The sequence below is a fragment of the Denticeps clupeoides genome, chromosome 1, assembly GCF_900700375.1.
Source record: "Denticeps clupeoides chromosome 1, fDenClu1.1, whole genome shotgun sequence".
Lineage (NCBI taxonomy): Eukaryota > Metazoa > Chordata > Actinopteri > Clupeiformes > Denticipitidae > Denticeps > Denticeps clupeoides.
The window spans coordinates 21,450,260-21,470,222 of record NC_041707.1 but is presented as its reverse complement, the minus strand read 5'-3'; the positions used below and the strand labels follow the sequence as shown (position 1 = coordinate 21,470,222).

At 40.1% G+C, this 19,963-nt stretch overlaps 2 protein-coding genes across 5 annotated transcripts; one reads left to right on the top strand and one right to left on the bottom strand.

Moving 5' to 3' along the window:
* Nucleotides 1–8,418: 8,418 nt before the first annotated feature.
* LOC114790568 (G2/mitotic-specific cyclin-B3-like) lies at nt 8,419–15,632 on the bottom strand. 3 transcript variants are annotated; one of them, XM_028980755.1, is made up of 13 exons: nt 15,577–15,632; nt 15,115–15,217; nt 13,547–13,671; nt 13,367–13,450; nt 13,175–13,242; nt 12,857–12,974; nt 12,280–12,378; nt 12,062–12,154; nt 11,430–11,567; nt 9,708–9,863; nt 8,801–8,950; nt 8,572–8,702; nt 8,419–8,482 (listed from the first exon to the last, which is right to left on the bottom strand). In XM_028980755.1, the coding sequence occupies exons 3-13, from the start codon at nt 13,628–13,630 to the stop codon at nt 8,419–8,421; spliced, it is 1,185 nt and encodes a 394-aa protein (XP_028836588.1). In that variant the 5' UTR covers nt 13,631–13,671; nt 15,115–15,217; nt 15,577–15,632. The 3 variants fall into 3 exon arrangements, with proteins under 3 accessions (XP_028836588.1, XP_028836596.1, XP_028836579.1); XM_028980763.1 differs by lacking the exon at nt 15,577–15,632 and having other exon boundaries at nt 15,115–15,260; XM_028980746.1 differs by lacking the exons at nt 15,115–15,217; nt 15,577–15,632 and adding an exon at nt 13,986–14,133.
* On the top strand, nt 14,771–18,344 carry LOC114790560 (uncharacterized). 2 transcript variants are annotated; one of them, XM_028980730.1, is made up of 5 exons: nt 14,806–14,877; nt 15,599–15,643; nt 15,786–15,866; nt 16,034–17,773; nt 18,010–18,344. In XM_028980730.1, exons 1-5 carry the CDS (start codon nt 14,839–14,841, stop codon nt 18,178–18,180), a joined length of 2,076 nt encoding a protein of 691 aa, XP_028836563.1. In that variant the 5' UTR covers nt 14,806–14,838; the 3' UTR covers nt 18,181–18,344. The 2 variants fall into 2 exon arrangements, with proteins under 2 accessions (XP_028836572.1, XP_028836563.1); XM_028980739.1 differs by lacking the exon at nt 15,599–15,643 and having other exon boundaries at nt 14,771–14,877; nt 18,010–18,340.
* Nucleotides 18,345–19,963: the final 1,619 nt, after the last annotated feature.

The window sequence follows — 19,963 nt, the reverse complement described above, 5'->3', positions numbered from 1 at the left end:
GGTGCTTCGCAAGGTGAGTTTCGCAGGAAGGAGGCATCTGAAATGCAGTCTCCCTGTCAGGGTCTGTGACTCAGCAACACATTGTCACATTCTCAACATTTGTTGACACAGTGGGTGACTGTTTTCCCACAAGTCACACATTTACAGCCAAAGCGATCGTAAGTGGCCGATTTCACATTTGCAATCACCGTTTATACAACTTTCATGCCAGTTAATGTCAGTTTTGACATTCTATAAAAATGACATTAGGGACATTATTTTCAAACCAGGCTTTGAATTGGGTTTACTAGTGTAGGGTCAAAGGTGTCCTCAGGACTTACATAAATAATTAAATTTAAAAAGAAAGTTCTGACTCTGGGGGGCATCAGGTCATTGTTTGTCCATGTACCCTGTCCTGTATTATGTGAATTGCTCTAAGTAAATCCCCTGTCCACTGAAAGCATCCATTCTCCCTACCCTGTCGTATCAAGATTGGCAAAACATGATCTTTGTGCATGGATTTAAATCATGCAGAATACGTAAGTAGCATGCATGAAAACTGTCAAGAGATCTGTCTCCTCCCATTTTATTTTTTGTAAAAAAAATTAATGATCATGTCCTGATTGACAGATGTAATTACACACCAAAAAATGGTACTAAGTTTCTGGGGCAGTGGTTTGCCTAGCAGGTAAGGTTGCTGGTTTAAATCCCGAACCACCCAGGTGCTACTGAGCAAAGTACCATCCCAACACACTGCTCTCCAGGTGCCTTTCATGGAGTCCCCAGGTGCTCAGGGATTTGTGAAATACAGTGGACACACTTCACTGTGTGCACTGGGTGCTGTGCTGTCATGTGTCACATGTGACAACTAACTCATTTTTACATTTTATGGCAGTTTGAAAATACTGCTCTAGGTTGACATTGACATGGGGCAGTGTTGGGCTAGCGCTAAGACAGTTGTCTTGTAACCAATGGGTTATGAGTTGAAATCCTGAACCACCAAGGTGCCACTGAGGTTCCCTTGAGCAAGGTACCATCCCCACACACTGCTCCCCATGAGCCTTTCATGGTTGCCCACCAGTCCTTAAGGGTGAAGGGTTCTCTCCATTATAAGTCTTACTAAGGAAACTAAAATCTTTATCTTTTTAGAATCTTTTATTAATTAATGAATGATTATGGTTTTAGGAATCTCAAAACATCCTTTGTCTTGACTGATGGAGCAAATAAGTGGTCTCTGATGGAGCAAATAAGAGATGTGGTGTGTGGTGTGTTTATGTAACAGCATGGTTTGAAATGTAAAGCTTATGTTGTAGCATATGGTCTCAGTTGGCCAGCTCCTTGCCAGCTGTGTCCACACTGCACTTTTATAGAATGTAGGGAAATGGGTCTTGGAACATTCCAAACTCATTCATGTATAAATGGTGGATAGTCCATACATTTTTTGTGGCATGTACTGTAAATTTATCCATGGGCTACACTGACAAATATAGCATTTGAATTTATATGACCACACAGATCAGTGTCCTCAAATCATCATCACTGGTCATCAAGTCCAATGACTAATTCAAATGAACAAAATTAAAGTTTCCACCATTGTGCCATGCTGTATAGTTGGAAATTTTTCAGTGACATTCAATTTCCTAAGCTGACCATACCACTGTCCTACCATAACATGTCTTTCCTATTTGCAAAAAGGGTGAAAGTGACATTATCAAAAGACAATATGTTCAGTCCCTCAATACAGAAAACTAAATAGACTGATTTCACTGAATATTTAAAAAATATTTGTATCCAAATGTCAATTCAGCAAACTTACAGTTGACTGTCATTTACAAAAATGTATTGTTACTGTAAAATGAGAACACTGTATTTTTGTGTTTTCTATATACAGTATACACAATTCAACCTCTGGGATTCTAATAACAAACCAGTGCTTATTATACCGGCAGGTCATAAACAAAAAAAACAACTAACTGTGGGGAGAGGATGATCTCTTTAGTGATCCATCTATAACATAAAGCAGAACACATATATATGCACTGCCTCTAGGGACCTGATCCATGGCCTTGCCTTGAGGAAAATGGGGGAAACCGTCATGTTCATTCCATCCACATATTCATGCCTCTGTATCTTCCAAAGAACATTCAAGGGTCTGTCATATTCACACCATATTTGACTGACACTCTTCACAACACAACCAACATTATACAGAAAAGGCTGCCAACATGACCATTGTAACATCTACTGGCAGGGGAAAGTGCTGCAAGAACACACACATTCTGCTACTAGCATGACTACAACTACTATTAATTCTAAAATTAATAATAATTATAATCATTTACAGAAAACAACTTTATATTTGGGACACTGCATCTTTCTATTATGACCACGACTTCTTCTTTGTGCTGTTTCTACTACAGTTCCTCTTCTGTGAATTTAGACCAGACAAGCTGTCCTCACCATACACATCAGAAAGTTTTCACCAGTTTTTCTTTCCTGGAATACTTTGATTAAGTAATTATTACACAACTAGAACCCTGTTGTTGAGTTGTCTCATCTTGTTAAAATTCTGATTCAGATCCTTACCTTTTCCCACTTCCTCTTCCTTTACATCTTTGCAGGAACTTCATAATGCTGTTCATGAGTTTACATACTCATACTTACATAATCATGGTCATGAATGTCATGGTAAATATTGGCTTTCAGTGATTTCTTTAAACTTTGATTGTTTTCTGGGGTGGAATGAATGTTCAGCACACATTTTAAATCATTTTGAAACATAAGCATTTGGGATTTTCAAAAATCTACACAGGATCAGATTTATGCATACAGGCTCAAATGCTCAAATACAACCTTACAAATATTGGGTTGAATCAGATCCAGAAAACTTTATCATAGCAAATAATGTAAAAGTGAAGTGATTGTCATTGTGAAAGAATTCATGAGTGTATGTAAACGTCTGACTACAGCTTGTACGTCCCATCCATGCCAGTCCCTTCATGTGTGGTTTCAGTGGATTCAGGGTTGTGGCTGATATACGAAAACACATTTGTAAATGCTTTTTATGGTTTGACAGGTTGTTGGCAGGACACAAGAGTTCAGAGGCCAGTCACATCATTCACCTCTTTTTGAACCCTTTGTCTCAAAACATCCAGGCAGATTTTTTAAAATGCACTAATGATACCCCAACGGAGAGCATGATTCGAGGAAGGCTTTCACCCCATTTGAAAAGGTCAGAGTTAGAAACTGCACTGGTTTTCTGCACTGGGGGCACTGTGCCCATTGTCATATCTCTGATGGTAATATGTTGCCAAATCATAAATATTCATACATTCATATAAATGTGTTGACTTTGTTACACAGCATTGTTCTGTTTTTAAAAATCTGCACAACATATTAGACCTAAACTGGAAGGTGATGACTGTTTATTTGGTCCACTTACCAGGGGAAGTCAAACCATCTGGCCCTTCCATGTCACGACTTGGGGTCGTAGGAGGACAAAAGGGATTTTATTAGAACTACAAACAATACTGGGATGTGGGCCAGAACGAAGGTAACAGAAATGAACACAATGGTAAGCAAAGTCAAATTCCACATTAATGCAGCCACACGGACTGCCTGTTCTTATTGAGTCCTATCTTGGATTGATCAGGACTCCATGATCAGGTGCCATGTCAGCAGTGTGGTCATTGTCACATTCCATGTGAAATGCAATGATTAATATGCATATTTAATTAACATAACAGACATGGTGAAACTTCATGATCTCACACTGTCATTATTACAAAACACAACACTCAGGTTTTATTTTATGTTGCACAATAAGCCAAAGTTATTGAAGCATTTGTTTTGCATTTAACCTTGTATTGCCAACACAATAGCACTTACTCTTCTGTGAGGCTGCGGAATAATTTTTTCTTATAGTGTCTGATGAGAAAAGAAATAAGTCAGGAAAACTCCATCTTGTTAGAATTTCTTTCCACTTGTCTGACAACTTGCACTGGCAATTTCTTGCCAATTTCTTGACCTCAATCCCCAATGACATGTAAGTACAACAACGATGGCAGGTCAGGGTGAAACTTGATGGGCCCTTTTCCGGCAATCTGGCACATAGCAGAAAGCAGAAAAAGCACTTATGGGCATGTCCAAGTCGATTTTGCTATTTTGACAGCAGAGGAAACAGACTTCACACTAGTGCAGTGTGGGAAAAGGTTGTCCCAGCTCTGTTAATTATGGGTTATGGGCATAACATAAAAAGGCACAGAATGTTGTTGCTTTGGTTTTTTTAAAGTACCAACCATTCAAATAAAACATCATTCCTACAGGAGAAATTTGTGTGCAGAATCTTTTGTTTTTCTAAGAAAATAAGGAACGGGCCACCAAAAGCTTTAAGTGTGGTTGGGGGAAAAAAAAAGATGCTTCAAGATCATTCAAAAGAAGAACCTTTGGCTAATTTGATGGTGCCCATCATGAAAGATAAGTCATGTTTTAGAATGACTGACTAATCTTGGCAAGAAAAAATGGAAGGTGAAATCTAATCCCAGAGACCTGAAACCAGTAAGGCAGACCTTTATGTGCTTTTCGTCCTGGGACTTTCAAGTAGGACAACTGAACTGACTTGAATTCTGATAACGAAACACAAAATAATATCTGTGATTTGTTGCTACAAATACTCCTCAGGTTTACTTCTTACATGTAAAATTCTCAACCACAGCTGCTCTCAGTCAAAATCTCTCGGTAACAATAATAAGTAATACTGTACCTAAATCCAGGCCTTCTGTGACTGAATTTGTCTCACGAAAACATGACATTAATCATGGCAATAAAGCCATAAGCCATTGTGAAGTTAGAAGTCAAATATGTAATTGCAGATGTGGTCTTCAGGGTGGACGGAAATGTTCAGCCCCATGAATTTCACTCTACTGGATCCCTAAAGCCCACCACAGGTCGCCTATACTGAAGGCCTTTGAAATGTGTGAAATAGCCTGAACACCAAGAGGAGACTCATATGAACACATGCAAGCCGAACTAACTCCATGCTGAGAGGATTTACAACTCAAACTCTGTTCTCTTTGTGTCAAGGCAGCAGTACCACCACCACCCCCCCACTGCTCTGAACATCTGATTCCTTTCTTACTGTATTCTCTCACGTCTGAAACTACAGGAGCTCTTCATTATGAAACATGTCGTCGTGCTCCCTGCAGAAAGTGCATCATAGTTGAACCAGCCCACAGCAGCAGGAACAACGTTCAGGACACAACGTGCCGGTCTAAGTTGGCGGGTATTCCACAAAAAGCGGATTATTAAATTGCCTTGATCATTTAAGACAGAGGATATGATTGTTAGCAGGGGTCAGCCATGTGACCACACACCTTCAGGGTCGTCATCGGCTTAATGTGTGTGGAGTTTGCATGCTCTCCCCATGTTGATGCAGCTTTTCTCCTGCATACGAAGGCATGTACACTGGGTGAATAGCTGACTAAAAATTGTCTGTAGGTATGGGTGTGTGAGTGAATTTTGTATGTGGCCACCTTGCCGACGAGTCCCCACCCATGAGAATCACTGTTCCACCTCATTTTTAGCATGTGTGAGTGTAATTAATGTAAATTTAAAGGATACTGGTCATGTATCTTTTAATTGTTTCATGTAAATTAATATTCACACAAAAAGCCTCCACAGCCTGACCTGAGGTAGCAGTATCATTTCCAACACGTAATGCACCTGCCAACAGAGACATCATGCACTCGCACATTTCCAACATTTCAATATAAATTAATAATGTGGCGCTGACTTGAGACACACTTTTAGTTGGTACAACATGCCTTTGATTGCAGAAATGGAGCCCTGGTTATATGTTAGTCGTGTTATGGACAATGATGATGTGGGATGATTATTTTCATCAGGGTAGCACTTGTACATCATAATAAATAAGCATTAAATTGATTAAATAAATTGAATAAATGTGAAATATGTACTAAGGATGCACATTTCAGTCAGTCTAACTGGGTATTCAAGTTCAAAGCCACACAATCACACATGTATCCCATATTATTTTCTCTGATTTCATCTTGCAGTCGTGCTGTACAGTGGACATGTAGTTATCACCACATGGGTGGGACAGTAATTACAAGGATTAGAGGACATGGAGCTGGAGTCCCAAAGACCTGTAATCAGATGGAACAATCACCCAAAATCCAATCCTTGTCTCAGGAGAGAGCACATCTGTTTACAACTGGAACGTAGACGTGTCTTCAAACTACAAAAGGAAATGGGAAAGACTTCATCTCACCATTCCAACGTTCCAAGGGGCACCAGGCCACCAGTAAACCTATTAAACACAGACTATCAATGAGCTTTATTAGTATCTGCTCCAGTAATATCCATTTTAGAGCTATATCATTTAGTTATAGACTCCAGTGGTTTAAAGAGATTCAATGATATTTCTGTGGGATCTTCAGTTAGAGGGTTCCATTTGGTGGATGCGGCCCAGAACAATCATCATTTTCCAGTGAGTTATGAATCCCCAGCGGTGTTTGTGATCGTTGCTCCGTGTCACAATGAAGCACCAGTCGTTTAGTCTGTTTTTAGTTTGTTCCTCGTGCACAATCAGACAAGATGTTCATTCTGGCATTTGTTGCCACTAAACACATGAGCCCCATTTAAAAAACCTGGGCAGAGGAGGCCAACGTGACAAAACAATCAATGCGAGTGATTAATCCTCCCTCACTGTGTTGGAAATACACTGCTCAACTCGGAGATGAGACCAGGCACCAGTCAGAGAGCAGTGCAGCAATTTGCCGTGTGGGAGAAGGCTAATTAGAAATGAGCAGTCAGATATAATGGTTTTGAATTATATGTTTGTCAGTGTGGATATTAACTTTTAGTAAATTAAAACAAAGTAGAGGCGAGATGATGGGTGGTTATTGGTAGTTACAGCTATTGATCAACAAATTCAGCAACCAGTTAATAATGGAACAACATCCATCAGTAATAGAAAACCAGAGCATCCAATGATGTAGTGACATCATTTTATATTTGGGTATTTTTGGTATTAAAATATCCAGTTAATATCCTTACTGTATGTTTGTAGATTTTTTTATATCGCTGCATAATAATCATTGCAGTGGATCCAAGATCAGTATTTATGGCGAAACCTACGACATGTCTAGAGTAGTCACTTCAGCCCAGATTATTTCCAATCCATCCTCAGCAGACAGCATGACAGTCACTTAGAAGGAGTGTAATCTATGTGCAGTCCACAAACTCACAATGTGCTTTTTATGAACCTCTCAATCACCTGTGAAAGATACACCGAGTGTGATCATATTTATTGTGGGTCAAGGTATCAAAGGCTGAATTCATCTTAGTTTTCGTACATGTTGAACTCACTTAAATTCCAAAAATTTGCGAGTGATATTTCAGGGATCATGGAATACTGGCTGGACCAACACGTCAAGACTGTCCAGAATCAACCAGCATGATGGCAGCTGATCCACTTAGGAAACGGGGAGAGAATTGTATTGTTCTGCAGAGAACAATACAATTGAAATAATGCACGTACCTATAAACATTTGACTTGATGCTGAATGGAGTTCATTTGTTGTGTAGATTGTGATACCGGAAATTTATCAGCAATACTTAATAACAACCAAAACAATGCTCACTTAAAAAATGCTCCACCTCTTCATAGTCAGTGGTCCAGGCTTTCAGCAAGCCAGTGATATGCAGCAGTTAGAATGATGGGGTTTTAGTTCAGGTATTTAGCAACACAGCACCATCTACCGGTGAAAGAGAGAGAAACGGCTACAGTAGCACCATCCAGGTCACATAAAACTTAATAATAATAATATCTAATAATAATAATATCTTAAGTAAATAAAGTGTAAACTGTTTAAATATTACAAATAGACAGGAACCGCTGCACACTGCATACCAAACATCTGGATACAAAATCCCAGAGAAAAGCAGTCTGCACAATTTATACTTCCTATAGAGACATTTAACCATCAGCCCAGTGATGGTTACAGTGACATCAAAATAGGACTTAAAAATTCCCCAGACTTAACAAGCATGAAATCTGCATTTAAAGAATAAATCCATTTACAAATAGCCTTTGTCTTATTTTGGACTAAACACCCAAGGACACAAAAGAAACATAAATAAGACATACTTCTCTCTCTCTCTCTCACACACACACACACATTTAAGAGCCGAATCAGTGGCAAGAAAATGTCATTACAAAACACTGCTATTTAATAACATAATGCTCAATTACCAAAAAGGGGTCAGAGACAATTTGAGTAATTGAGTACATTTTTATTTGATTTTATTTTTTTTTTTTTATTCAGAGCATAATGAGGATAAAAAAGGCTCTATGAACTATATACAGTATAAACATTTTTTACACACAACTGGACTCAAACAAAGTTTTGATCAGTATTACAAAAACTGCTCCAGTTTCTCAAGATCCACATTGGGGGTCTTTGCAACCTCGAAGAACACACTGCAAGGAGAAAGGGCAAGATATTAAAAAGAAGCATGTAAACAGCTATTTTAGTTGGATTCCTTTGCTCTAGGAATGGGTGGACCCACCTGTGGGAATACTTGCTCTTTATTGCCTCAAGCTTGCTGTGAGAAGGTTTGGACAGCATGTGGTGAAGCTTCCGCACCACAGGAGCCAGGTCTCCCACAGCATAACTGGAATGGAACTGCAGGATGGGTGTCTGGATTGCAGCAGAAAGAACCAGTTATGCATTTATGTTTTGGACATAACATTCCCGGTTTAAGGTTTTTTTAACATTTTTTGAGTCAAGGACCTTACCCATCCGCCTAGGTCTTTGGTCACCAGGGCAATCAGCAGACAGGCGGAGGCCAGTAGAGATCCTCTTACTGGTAAAAACACCATATCCTGCAGGCTCAGCTCGCAGAAATAGCGGGCCAGTGTCAGAGTCTCCATGTTAGCACCAACACACTGTTCACAGAGAAAAGAATTCAGTTGTAAGCATGCACTTCTGGACACTCAGGCTACTTTTATAGACAGTGCTTTGCAGACTACACACACTTACAAGCCAGGATTTCATCACTGCAATGTATTAAAACAAGACCTGTACACAACAATGTACTGTATAAGTCAGTCTTTGGGGCCTGTTTTTTAGTCCAAAAATTGAGTCACACTTATGTCTAGACTGGTATAATAATTTTGACAGTGAGCCACCCCTATAACTGACATGTTAAAATGTACAGCTCCAAATGCATCTCATGCACTAATACAATAATAAATGTGTTTGAATGTCATTTCAATGACTTTCAGATTTCCAAAACTTCTCAAGACCTGAAATTCTCTTTTCAAAAATCCATGACTTTTCCAGGTTTTTAATGACCAAGAACCCTGTGTAGCAATCTTATATCAATCAATAATGAGTTAATATATTTTCAAAATAAATAATTATTCCAGCATTGCTCAGTAATAAAATCCACTCTGCTATGGGGTAGTTGTATGGGTGGTTGTAGCCTAGTGGGTAACACACCCAGGTTCGAATCCCACTTACTACCATTGTGTCCCTGAGCACTTAACCCTAAGTTGCTCCAGGGGGGACTGTCCTGTAACTACTGATTGCTCTGGATAAGGGTGTCTGATAAATGCTGTAAATATAAATGTAAATGTAGAAACAAATTCTTAGCGCGGCCTAAAATAACAAAACCCCAATATAGTGCAGCCAGAAACGAACCTTTGCATATCTGCGAAGGAAATGGTAGGGCACAGGGATATTAATGTCAAAGTTCAGCACGTTTAGGATGCTGGCTTCCATCGTAATGAGCTGTGAACGCTTGTAGGCGTCATCGCAGATATACAGGAAATCATCAATAGAGGGCGGAATTCGCTCCTGTGGGAAGAGGAGGAGGATGATGGGTAAGCAAATGGACAAACATTTTGGTTAACAGCAAAAAAATTTTAAAATACTAATATTAAACATTAGTTAAACAGTGAGTGGTCACTAATGCAAACTGTTCAAATGATACAACCTAAAGGGTTTGCTTTATATAGGTTTTAGTGGTCCCCTAATACTAAATCTGAAGTCTCTTTCCGAATTTCAACCTTTGTGAAGAATTACAGCCACTTTTAGCCATTCAAACGATGTGATTTTCCCCCTGACGCGCTGCTTCAGTGTCTGCAGCTTTAAATAATAATAAGCAGGAGAGCAGCCAATAAGTGAGGGGGGGTACGTTTTTTAGGGGAGGGGTGGGAAATGCATGAGAATCGTACACCTATCACCATTTCTAGCCACCACAGGACCACAGACCTGCTGCAGAACTAGTATTAATGTAAAATAATCTCACAAATTCCACTGACACACAAAGTGATTGTGTTAATTAGTCTGGGGATCTAAGGAGGGCCTGTGATGCTCCCATGAAAATGTGCAGAATTACACCCTAAGAAGAGTAATTAACTAGTTATTATTTACAATAGAGTGATTGTCAGGGGTTTAACAGTCTAAAACTGAGCTCAAACAGTGATGAGTGGGGTGGTCTCTAGAAGAGGTTTCTAAAGACCATGACTGCCCGCCTCCCAAGCACTGCAGGCTGTTGAGCTGTTATTATGTTACCAGTGTAATTTCACATGTAACAGCACTTAGTGGGGGCAAAACCATTCAGCTCAGGATGTGTAGTGCAGCAAATTGGTGCTTATTGCGATCAGGATAAACACAGATCATGAAAATTAATATATAATTAACTGATTCAAACCAGTTAGGGGGCTGAAGCAATAAACTTTTTTTATGTTGTCCAGATGTGTTGTGTTTGCCAGTTTTTTTTCTGTTTTGCCATTCTTATCACAGTACCAAAAGCATAAGGAAGCAATACCTCAAAATTGAAGTGCATACTGGTACACCCCTACAGCTCCTTTGAACTGTGCACCTGCACCACGGGTGGAGGAATCAAATATTTACGGCTCAAAACAAGGCCAGCGCTCACTCTCTGGATATATTTATTGTTTGAGAAATCTACAACTTGTGGCTGCTGGCATTCCAAATCGAAAGTCTTTATTTCAATTGGGAACCGGTCATCATGACAAAGGTAATAAAGTTTGCAGTCATCAAAGCATCTAAAATCAGACTATTAAAAATCAGACTATTAAGATAATGTTCAGTTCCTCACTGAATGAGAACCTTTTAATCAGATTTTGAGATGTTGGAGCTCTCGGCAACAGTTCTCTTATTTGTCATTGGATGGTGAGTAGTTTTCATGATTTCTTACCAGTCCATCTCACTGAAGAATGCAAGTTTGAATTAATAATGCAAAGCCAGAAACAGGCACACAGAGGTATACAAAGACGTGATTTAAGAATACTTAGTTTTGCTCTCCAAGTAATTTTTCATTTAGTGGATATTTTGAGGTTGCTACACAGTACAAAATTTAATTGCATTGATCTTGAATAAAGCAGTGATCCTCACCTCAAATTTTGAAGCGATGAGCATGGCTGCGCAGCCGACCAGCTGGAGGGACTCTTTGTTGGTTCCCATTCTAGACAGGTAGTGGTCCATCAACTTCACAGCCAGATAAAGTGTTTCATGGTTGAGTTCATAATTCTCCTGGAGTCAGGCATAACGAGAAGAGAGAAATTAATTTAAATTAAATAAAGCATTAAAAAGGGAAAATTCCTTAAAACATGAGAAAATGTGAAGTCTTACTGAAATTCTGATTGAAATTGTGTCTTTTTTTTTATTTGTATTAAATTACTGAAATAAGATAATCATTATAAAATTAATTTATGATAACCTATTGACTAACTGTGTTTTATATCAAAAGGAGCAACACCGGGTTAAGTGTGGCTCAGCATCATATTAGCAAGAATCTTATCTCACCTTTAATATGAGAATAAAGTAGACCATGCTAATCACTAATTACCGATGGTTTTAAGAACAATTTAAAAAGAGAGTGTTGAACACTACATACCTGCATATTCTGCAATACTGTTCCAAGCTATTTTATTTTCAAGCTATGAAACATTACAAGGCATCTAACTATCCAAGGTGCAATAAACCAAAAGATAGTTTACACTTAAAGACAACTTGCGTTTTCTTACCTGAACCTCAACCAACCAGTCCACCAAAATGGCCCTCATGTTTTCATTCAGGAAAGGCTGAGTAGCCATGTAGTCATGAAGGATGAATGTGTCCTGGAAAGACGTCAACAAAACAACATTCACCAATGAACAGCAATGTTACACCAATAAACAGCAGCAATCAAAACCAAGCATAAAATGAACAAAAATTGGTACTATTATCAATATAGGTCCCTCACCTCTCTGCTTCTGATGTTGTCAAAAATCTCTTTGGCATAACCTGCACTAAAGATGCAGTCGCCTGCATGCTCAGAATCAATGTCAAACTCTGGAGGAATCTGAAAGAGATTACATCGTTATAAGAATGGTTGAGTGAATATTAACTGCAATCAGGGTTTCGGCAGGTTTAAGGAAGATCCCTAAGTCTTACATTTCCAGGAAACCCTGGCAATGGATAATTATACTTTTAGGCACATAAAACTACAATAATAACACTACAAAATATGCGGAAAGGGGCATATGCAAAGAATGTATAGATTTGAACTATAATAGATTTGAATAGACTAATATAATTCAAATATCATGGCAGAAGGTGACCAGAGCAAGAGATGCCCACAAGAATCCATTGTTAGAAACTGAACAATAGTGTATCTGTGTGTACAATACTGAGATTCCTTCATAATGCACATGCATTCCACACATAATAAAGAGCCATAGAACACGTAACCAATATCATTACAGTGTATTGGCAAGTCACAATATTCAAAGTGATATGAATGGTCATATTCCGATTATGATGGTTTGTCAGTATGTTACCTCAGGTGGTTGCAGGTTTACAGGAAGAGGGTCTTTGAGAAGGGGATCTGCCCGTGGTTCGTCAGCCAAGGGTTCCCTTTTCTGCAACTCCTTTTCTTGTTCCTCAGAAGTTATTGACCTTAAAATAAGGCAAAAATAAATAAAGCAAGAACCAATCAAAGCACATTTCAATTATTGAACAAGTCTTGTCCGTTCTCATGTAAACGGCTTAAAAATCCGAGACAGGGACATTTTACCACTAACAAAGTAACATAATGAGAAGTCACACCATTTTGGTGCATGTACCACAAACACACAAATGCCGCACTGCTGTAATACCTTTTTTTGACTGGTGGTTTCTTTAAAACATCCTTCTTTGTGAGACTGTTGAAGAGACTCTTGCTTCCCTGGCGAAAGTAAAGGGAAGAAAAAAAAATCAAGTTAAAACAGACAATGATTCGGACGGCCATGAAGAATGTATGGAACACAAATGTCTCTGAATGATATGAGAGCAAATGAAAGTCCATTTACATTTGTAATGTCAAGGAACGCAGTTCTCTTCTTGGCTGCTCCCTTGGGTGGGGTAGATGACCTCTTCACCCGAGTTGCCTCATCCTAAAATGAAAAAGCAATAACAGGGATCTAAGGTTCTCTTAAAACCCAAGTATTTCAGTTGCAGGCACTGCCCGAGCCACGAACAATGAAACAAACCTGATTCTCTGAGGCTTTGGACTTGGAGCTTTGGAGTTTCGAGATTTTGCTGGTCACCGGTTTCCTTCCTCTGGAAAAAGGCATCTCGGTTTGCAGTCTCAAACCTCTTTATTTGAAATAAATCTCTGTGCGGATAAAAAAAAAAAAAGGCAAATATATATATATTGCTTGCTTGTTTCTGGTATTAAATGTCAGGCGGCTGAGTTAGAAACGTGTGGGTGCTGCCTAGCAACGCTAAACAAACCAATCGAGCCTAATTAACAAATGGCGTGGATATAACGTGAAAATGTATTACAAACCCTTGCAAATGTTTGCAATTCGGTGCTGTTGTTCGTCTTGTACCGGGTTAACGCGTGGGGTTCACGCGTGAACCCACTGCAGGAGGAACAATTGCACCGAATTGCAAACGATTGCGTGAAAACAGTTTCAAGAAACTTACCGCTCACGGCGTCCTCTCGGCCGCGACTTCGAACGCCACCTTGAGTTCACACCGATACACCGAAATACGCTCTTGCGTTCAGTTTTTAGTTTAAATGGCAACCAGACGGACAGCAACCGCAGACGATCGTGCGCAACCGAACTGAATCCAAAACACGCACGCAATGCGCTGATAGGCTGCCAAGTCGACCAATAAGGAAGAGGCAGCGGACCGTTTAAAGGGGCAGAACCTTTTGAAATTTCAAACGTCCAGCAGCCAATTGGCGACGTTGTTGTGGCTGCATGTATCGCGATATCGCGGCAGAGTACAACGCAACAGGATGGGTTTAAATCATACAGGGATTTAACGGAATTTTGGGGAGAAAAAACGCGGCTCGCTGTTTGTGTGTGTGTGTGTGTCACGTTAGGCCCGTCAACTCATACTTTTAAAATATGGAAACTAACCTCATACTGATATGCATGTAAACATTTACATATATGTATATGCTGAAATTTATAAGAAAATATGTGTATATACACACACACACAAACGTCTATGTATTTTGTATATGTGTGTGTGTGTGTGTGTGTGTGTGTGTGTGTGTGTGTGTATATATATATATATATATATATATATGTGTGTGTGTGTGTGTGTTTATCACTTCATCATCTGCTCTTCAGAGCAGGGGAAATAATGCTATGGCCATGTACAATATAGCATTATAATGCCACACGTACACATAAACAAGTGCACATGATCTTGTACCAATGTACATGCACACACATCAGCTCTGCTGAACAGGAAGTGTTTTTGATCTCATCACAGTTTGCAGTACCAGAGCCCCATTTCCTCTTCAGCACAAACTGCACGATAGATGTGTTTGTCTCGCTCTTTTCTATACAAGAAAGCCAAGGTAAGGCAGTCACCTACTCTATTTATGATTGTGTCTTGTCCTTTTCACTTAATGTAGCTCATTTTTGTTTTAGGATGTATGTTACACATGGACAACACACATGCCTGCTATCATACATTTTTATTAATATTAATTTGGTGTCTAAGTTCCGGTATCTACGTGATTCAAATTTGAACATGCATTAGAAAACAATTTTCCATCTATCTTGATTTTAAAAAAAAGAATTTTCTAAAGCACCTCTTACTCATTCTGAAATATCTCATTCCTGGTATGACTGCTTGTCTCAGAGGGGAAGGGTGGGTCAGTGATTAGCACCCAATTCCCAACTTTTGAAGTTTGTCTGTGCAGAGACAGAAAAATGTTAAGAGCATTTTAACAGAAAATTCCACAGGTATTTTATTACTTTGAAGAATGTCAGAATCAAGGCCCAATTGTCTTTTCCAAAGTTTTTAGGCATACTATGATGGACATTGCATGCCAAAAATCACATGGCCACTTTTGTTCTGTTTTCATGACAACTGGTAATGTTGCTCAATGATATTGCTATTTCATGAAGAAACTCTCAGTAAAGATTATGACATAAAACATTATGACATAGCCAAATACAAAAAAATGTTTCCTTAAATATACAGATCACATCTTTCATTTTCATTTAAAATGCAGCGAACAGCATACCAATCTGCTTATCAATCTACTCACCCACGCATTTCTTTTGTCATAGTATGTATCACATGATCTTCTTCCTGGAATATTTGCAGCTCATCTGGTGACTTTTGTTTTTGCTCCTTGCACATCAGACCTAGCACACAGAACTTCATTTCTTCATTGGTGCTGGTTGCTGTCATTATTAGTAGTATCATTAGTAGTAATATTCTTTTCTGATCTTTATTTCATTGTGCACTGACTAGATGGACGAGAAGGAATGGTTCAGCAGTAAACTTGCGCTGTGTGAACTGATCTTTAGGCCTAATTCCTCTTCTTACACTGAGGTAGGTCCACTTCATCTCTCATTAACCAGTTTGTAAGGAATGTATATTTTAGCTACAATATTCTGCAACATTAGGTTCATAATGGCATCATTGCTATGCAAGTCCAAATTTAAATGTTCTAAGTTTGATGACCTAGAACACATCCTTTTCTTTCTATTCATTTTCAGGTGTTGTTCGATAGCCAATCATGCCCTGCACCTAAATACACAGAGGCATCAGTGCTCAGCTCTCTGGAGTCTTACAAACATGCCATTGCTAACCATAGAACACATAATTCAATGACAGATGACAAAATCCCTCGACAGCAAAGCCAGGTACATCAAACATCAGTGCATCGTTTTGCACAAGCTTTGTCTGAGAACGTGCTGCAGAACGTTGCTGTGGAGGTCAGAAGAGAATCACCCACATCCTGTAGCGTAGGTGTTTCTGTAACAGGTACTCAAGTACTCAATCAAAGCCACAGGTTTTCAGAAAAAGAGGATCTAGCTGAGCTTTTGGCATCTATGGTCCTTCAAAAAGCTTTTGAGGAGGTGCTCAGAAATGAGCATATCAGAGAACGGTCATATGCACATAGCCCAGTTCAAAGTACGGGACAGAATAGGAAAGGGTTGGTGTTTCACAATGATGACATCATGGATTGGGAAAACAGCTCAGTTAGGCACCAGGAACATGCCAGGGTGTATGATTCTGCTACTAGCCTCTCTTCCCTCACTCAAGCAGGACTTCCCAGTAACCGCTCACTCGACTACCCAGATGCCCCTCCAAGCACTCCGTTGCTGCCAGAGATGATGAAGAGCCGAGCCAGCTTCTGCAGGAAGCTGAAAGGGGGGCTGGCCAAGGAGTTCTTGCCATCACCTCCCCCTCCCACTCCTAAAGAGAACTCTACCCATAGCCCACTGGAAGTTTCTGGTGCCACAGCAGAGGAGAAGGCAGAGTTTATAGACAGGCTCATGCGCTCACTGTCTCTGGAATACTCAGAATGTAAGAAGTTGGGAGCCCAAGAAGAAAATGAGATAGCCGATCATAAAGGAAGACCCCAAAATGAAGGCCAAGAAACGTGGGCCACAATATCCAACTATGCAGAGGGACTTTCTGCAGATGTGATTAGATGGGTCACCACAAGCCACTTATCACAGACACATCCAAAAACAAAGAAAGATGGATTAGTCCCAGGATTGCTTCTCATTGCTGAACCATTGGCTTGTCAGATCCTTGAGGACTCCTTTGCTGAAATCCAAGCTCTTAAAACAACAGGACAAAACAGGGTGGCTCAGTCCACATCAAAACCAAACTCTTTGAAATCTGAAGAAAAGACTAGACTATCACGTGATTTTGTTGAGGTAAGAGCAACAGCCAAGACTCCTAAAGTTCAGTCACAGCTAAAAATTGTGTGTCTGGGAGATTTTGCAGAACAGTTGATAACCAACAGTCTGGTTGAAACGTTTGCGGAGATAGAGAGAGATGCCTTACATCCTGGCCCTGGTCCATTAAGGCCAGACCCTGCACTCGGGACAAGGGAGAAGCCAGTAGACCAAACTCTCTGTTCCCATAAGAACATTAGACCTATGAATGGTATCTTTAGTAATGGAGAGGCAGTGAAAAATACTGGCACCCTTCAGCAGAAAGTCTTGAACTCTGCACTTGACTGCTATGCAGAAGACATTATTGCAGATGTGACTGACTGCTCCATAAAGCACACCTTGAAGCATCTACTCAGTAGGGACAAGAAGGGGGACAATTCTCTCATTCCTGCAGGTGAAATGAAACAGAACCTGCACAAGTTGTTACTAGTAAAGACTTGTAGCACTGTGACAGAACTGCAGGGGCTACTGCTCTGGGCCGCAACATCACAGCAGCAGGCCTCCATGCTTCAGCTCCTTCTCCCAGATGCACGCCTTCAAGTCCAGGTAGTTCACTACACAACACACAGATATGGTCATTGTCACTGAAACAGGTAATCCATATGGTTGTAAATTACATGAACATACAACACCAATATACTCATGGGACTGTTAATTCTTCCCCTGAAACATATGTCTGATATTAGAGTAAAGATGTCCTATGTAAAAATTCATCCCGGATGAAAATATTACTGGAGCTTATTGTGCTAAATGAGTCTAATAATTTTAAACTTGTGTCCCAGTTTTGCAGTGTGGCCAGCAGAGCTCACCTTACTGGCTGGACAGTTGGGGACCTGGTGACCTCGGTCTGTCAGTACTGTGCGCAATTGGCACAAGATGCCAGTAGAGGGAGCCAAGCCAGTGGAATTAGTCTACTGGGATTCCTGCAGGAGCAGACGGGGGTGGAACACTGACCACATGACAAAGAGTTTCAAAAACTTGTTTTCAATTGAGCGTCCCATCTGACACAACACATATACAAAGAGAAAAGCAAGATTTTCTTACGATCAGACTTTCAAGATGGATGGACGGACATTGGTGAATAAAGTGTATTGGCTTTAAACCAAAGATTTACAGCATTGCGTATGTGTTGCATGAAGTCTTGAGATCCTTTTCTCAAATAAAGGCAATTGTATGTGACCCCTTGTAAACTTCTTGCGTGATTGAAATGATGTCGTAAAAAAGCACTTGCAACGTTCTTTGGAAACGGTTTTAAAAGTGCAGCATTTTTTTACTCCTCTGCATTAATGCTCCTAAAGGACTGATACCTAACATGGCAGGAATGCGCTTTTGTGAACTTTTGCCTCCCACTCTTGGCAACTGTTCCTGAAACGACCATCACACACGTCCTGGCCTGTGCAGCACGCAGATGAGGAGCTGACAGTGCAGCTGCAATATCAGGCAAGACACGGTGGGTTTTGAGCCGGGTCCCTGTTCCACACATCTGGAGAATCATTTGTCCCCATTACAAAATAGGTGGCTGCCAAAAAGAGAGGGAGACAATGAGACAGAGATATGAGGGAACAGAGGGGAAGAAGAGGGTGGAGGCGGTTAAATGGGGTGATTGCAACAGATCTGGGATATATAGAGTGTTCAGGTCTTGGAAGAATTACAAAGAACTTCCTGGACAAACTACCACCAGCCATTGATCAATCAATCACCCGTATATCCCCTAAATCTAAACAGACGTACGCTAAGAACTCCCAGCAACCATTGGACGTTGCACTGAATCATGAGTGAAATATGTTCCCACCCAGAAGGCCTTTCCAGCAGCCATTTAACCGTGTCAAGCCAGGTACTTGTGTCTGATGCTGAACAGCAAATTTCAACTTATGTAAAGTTTACTTTATGTAAAGGTATGATATCAGAGTTCTATTCTGCCAAGTCTGCCATAGTTTCTAAAACGATATGTAGAAAAATTATGCAAGACAATCAACTTTGCACATTTACAGGACAGAACAGTTTAATATTTGTATGTTTTCCTAAACATTGCTAGGATTGGCTCCAGCTTCCTGGGTCCCCTGGACTGGATGATGGATGATATGATTAAGATTTCAATCAGAAATTCCTTGACATTTTCTCTGAAGAACACATAACACATTTTATATGACAACTTCACACTGTACACAGCAAAAAAATATGAACCCCACACAAGGGGTGATGAACCCACTGAGAAGATATCAGGTTAGAAGAGTGCAGAAGTGCGGAAGACATGTTCATGTGCAGCTCAGCCACTACCCACAACATCTTCTGCAGAGTAGAATGCAACTGAATATGTGATGAGGTCATAACTCGTGCAACTCTGTCAGACTAGTTTCATTTGAGAAGTGACAAAGGATCCGGAGCAAAAGCGAAAAAAGACAGAGGGAAACCCCCCAGTCTTCTGTGGTTCAGAAGAGGGCGATAATTCTGATGATGTTTCACATACACATGAACTGCGGGCGCACGGTCAGACCAAGGCCCGGTCGGTTCTAACGTGCAGAAAAAGTGCCTATATCATGCGTTAGTTGGCCATCTGTTTATCATCTTCAGCGGAGATGGAGAAGACAAACAGCAGCTCGCACACGAAGGCCCATCTGTTTGTTGGGGCCACAACAGATCTAGCTACACATTTACATTTGGGGCTGAGCAAGAGAGTAACGTAGAATAAACCTTTTAACTTTTCAGGTGAAATGATCGCATGTGAAACGGTTTATA

Bases quoted from the DNA above. Each gene is read 5' to 3' on its own strand.
- LOC114790568 (XM_028980755.1), bottom strand. From the start codon at position 13,630: ATGCCTTTTTCCAGAGGAAGGAAACCGGTGACCAGCAAAATCTCGAAA. The intron at 9,864-11,429 runs GTGAGGATCACT...CTCTTCCCACAG, and splicing joins TCATCGCTTCAAAATTTGAG to GAGCGAATTCCGCCCTCTAT. The intron at 8,483-8,571 runs GTGGGTCCACCC...TTCTCCTTGCAG, and splicing joins AAGAGCAAGTATTCCCACAG to TGTGTTCTTCGAGGTTGCAA.
- LOC114790560 (XM_028980730.1), top strand. From the start codon at position 14,839: ATGTGTTTGTCTCGCTCTTTTCTATACAAGAAAGCCAAG. The intron at 14,878-15,598 runs GTAAGGCAGTCA...CTTTTGTCATAG, and splicing joins TTCTATACAAGAAAGCCAAG to TATGTATCACATGATCTTCT. The intron at 15,867-16,033 runs GTAGGTCCACTT...ATTCATTTTCAG, and splicing joins ATTCCTCTTCTTACACTGAG to GTGTTGTTCGATAGCCAATC.